Source organism: Frankliniella occidentalis, unplaced genomic scaffold, assembly GCF_000697945.3.
Source record: "Frankliniella occidentalis isolate FOCC.00 unplaced genomic scaffold, Focc_3.1 Scaffold6, whole genome shotgun sequence".
Lineage (NCBI taxonomy): Eukaryota > Metazoa > Arthropoda > Insecta > Thysanoptera > Thripidae > Frankliniella > Frankliniella occidentalis.
Window position 1 is genome coordinate 2,984,914 of NW_026267136.1, and position 2,358 is coordinate 2,987,271.

Here is a 2,358-nt window from a genome sequence, read left to right on the forward strand (position 1 = left end):
CCGTGATCAGGATCTTGGCGACGTGCGTCGACAAGTATATATATTTTCCCCACTTCCAGCCGCTTCCAGCTCCAAGCGGCAGGGTCCATCAGGGCCGATGGCTGCTGCTGTACAGCCTCCCCCGCCCCGCAAGGCCGCAGAGGGCCGCGCACCCCCCTACGGATACAAGTTGGCGGCGCTGCCAGCGGAAGAAGGGAAAGAGGGAGAGGGGGAGGGGGTGGAGAGGGGGGAAAGGGGGAGGGGGAGGGGAGGCTGGAGGGAAGACCTTGGCCGACACGGGATGAGCCACTCCAGCGCGCGAAATGAGAAGAGAGGTGTGTGCCTCGGAGTGGCGGGCGGCGCGCCGGGCGGGGCGCCAACGCGGCCGCGGAACAGGGGCACGAGGCGTGAGAGCGAGCAGGGGGAGGAGAGAGAGAGAGAGAGAGAGAGAGAGAGAGAGAGAGAGATTTTGCTACACGCTGGGATGAGCTCGAACTATATACACTCTCTATGGCTGCAAACGCATATTATACTAACTGGATTTGTATGAATCTTTTATTTCCAAATTTAAGAAATAATGTTTTTCTCATATTTCTGTATTACTTTGAACACGCATTTACATGTGCGACTTAGTGCACTCTCGAGTACGTACAAATTGTACGAAACGAAATGTAGGTTTACAACTTAGCACGAACGTTTGCACAGAAACATTTAGCGTGTATTTGCATCAGGCAGGACCGCGAGTGTTCTTGTCACAGAGGCGAGACGGGTGTTCCGAGTAGCCATCCAGTCAGTGGGCGGAAGGGCGGAGGGAAGAAGATGTGTATTTATAGAGACAGAGAGAGGGGGAGCCAGATTACGAGGGCGAGTACACAAGGGGCCGGCGCGCACAAAGGGGCCCGGGCCCCTGCAGTCGATGGAGTAGGCCACCCGCTGGGCGGTCGCGCGCGGCGGTCGCGTGTACTTCACTGTAAATTCAAGCGTAAGTTTACCGATTTTTCTCCGCTTTTACTCGATCTTTTAAGAAACAAATATTTGATTTTTTTTCTGTTTTTTCTTACTTCAGATTGTCTTTTCCCTGATTTAATTCTATTCTGTTTTTATCACTCACCTTCTTGCAGTAGGTCAGTACGTCCACCTTGTCCTTGAGGCAGGCCACCTTGCTCTCCGGATCGGTGGTCCAGCGGCCCTGGTCGCTCATGTACTGCGGGTGGAAGCTCTGGCCCTGGTCGCACAGGAAGGCCACCTGCGGCTCGAAGTGGATCGGCGGCAGGCTGTCCGAGACGCGCGTCGCATCCTGAGAAACAGGAAAGAGGAGAAACGCGTCAGACATGAGCAGCAAGCGGGGCGAAACAACAACAATGTGAACGCAGGAGCCTTGTGTGCGTCATCGTCGTGGTGGTCGGGGGCCGGGTGGCCGGCCGTCAGAGTTAACGAGGTTCGTGCTGATGGCAGTCGGACAGGCCAACCATGCGAGAGAGAGAAAGGGGAGGGGGCGCAGAGGGTGGGGCGAGAGTTGGCCGGATTATTTGGCCAAACAGGTCGCCGCCCCACTACTCTGTGCATAAGAAACTACTTCCATCCGCTACCCACCCCACCCCACCCCAACCCCGCACCTCACCCCAAACAACATCCTGCGGGCGTCGGCGCGGGGTGAAGGGAAAGTGGGGGGCTTCTTTTCGATTGGGAGCGGGGCGCCCACCCCAACCCTACCCCCCTGGCGCACAGCGGCACACGCCACGACACCCGGAACAATAGCGACCACCACCACCGGGGCAGCGGCGGCAGCAAGGTGCCGGGGAAAATAAGGGGGAGCGGGTGGTAGGGGGAATAAAATATAATAAGCACCTGTACAAAAGAACGAGAAAAATAAAACAAGCGAGGGAAATAATAATGGGGCGCGCGCCACTCCATCGCGACCGGGTCAAGCAAGTCGGAAACGTGTCGCTGGGGTGTTATTCAACGCTAAACAAGTGCGAACGCGACGACGCAACCGTGACAACCGCGGGGGGTGGCGCGCGACTGTGTCACCAGGGTGAGGGCGTGGGAGGAGGGGGAGTGGGGAGCAAAGTGCAAGAGGTGCACTCGATGTGGGTAGGGCTTCACCCCCCGGGCCAGAGGAGAGCAGCGTGGTGGTCTGCACGGAGGGGTGTGGGTGGGCATATTGCTTTGTAGGAATTTAACAGTGCACGCGCGCACGCACCCCGCGAGCACACCGAGCACCGGCGCACACCGCGTGCGCGCAGACCGGAAGCAGTGCGCCACCGCTGCGCCTCTCGCCCGGAAATTGCTTGCATACTGAATCCCCCCTCTCTCTCAACACGCTTTTCCCCGGCTGTTGCTCACTGCCTCTGCCAGTCTCTGCCTGGGGCTGTGCGA

At 58.3% G+C, this 2,358-nt stretch overlaps 1 protein-coding gene across 3 annotated transcripts in view; it reads right to left on the reverse strand.

The window, feature by feature from the left end:
* Positions 1-2,358, reverse strand: part of LOC113207745 (amyloid-beta-like protein) — a 136,061-nt gene that overhangs the window by 72,581 nt on the left and 61,122 nt on the right. For all 3 annotated transcript variants that reach the window (XM_052271457.1, XM_052271448.1, XM_052271440.1), the window contains exon 2: positions 1,091-1,276. In XM_052271457.1, the coding sequence (XP_052127417.1) occupies positions 1,091-1,276 (186 nt within the window). The remainder of the gene's footprint in view (positions 1-1,090; positions 1,277-2,358) is intronic.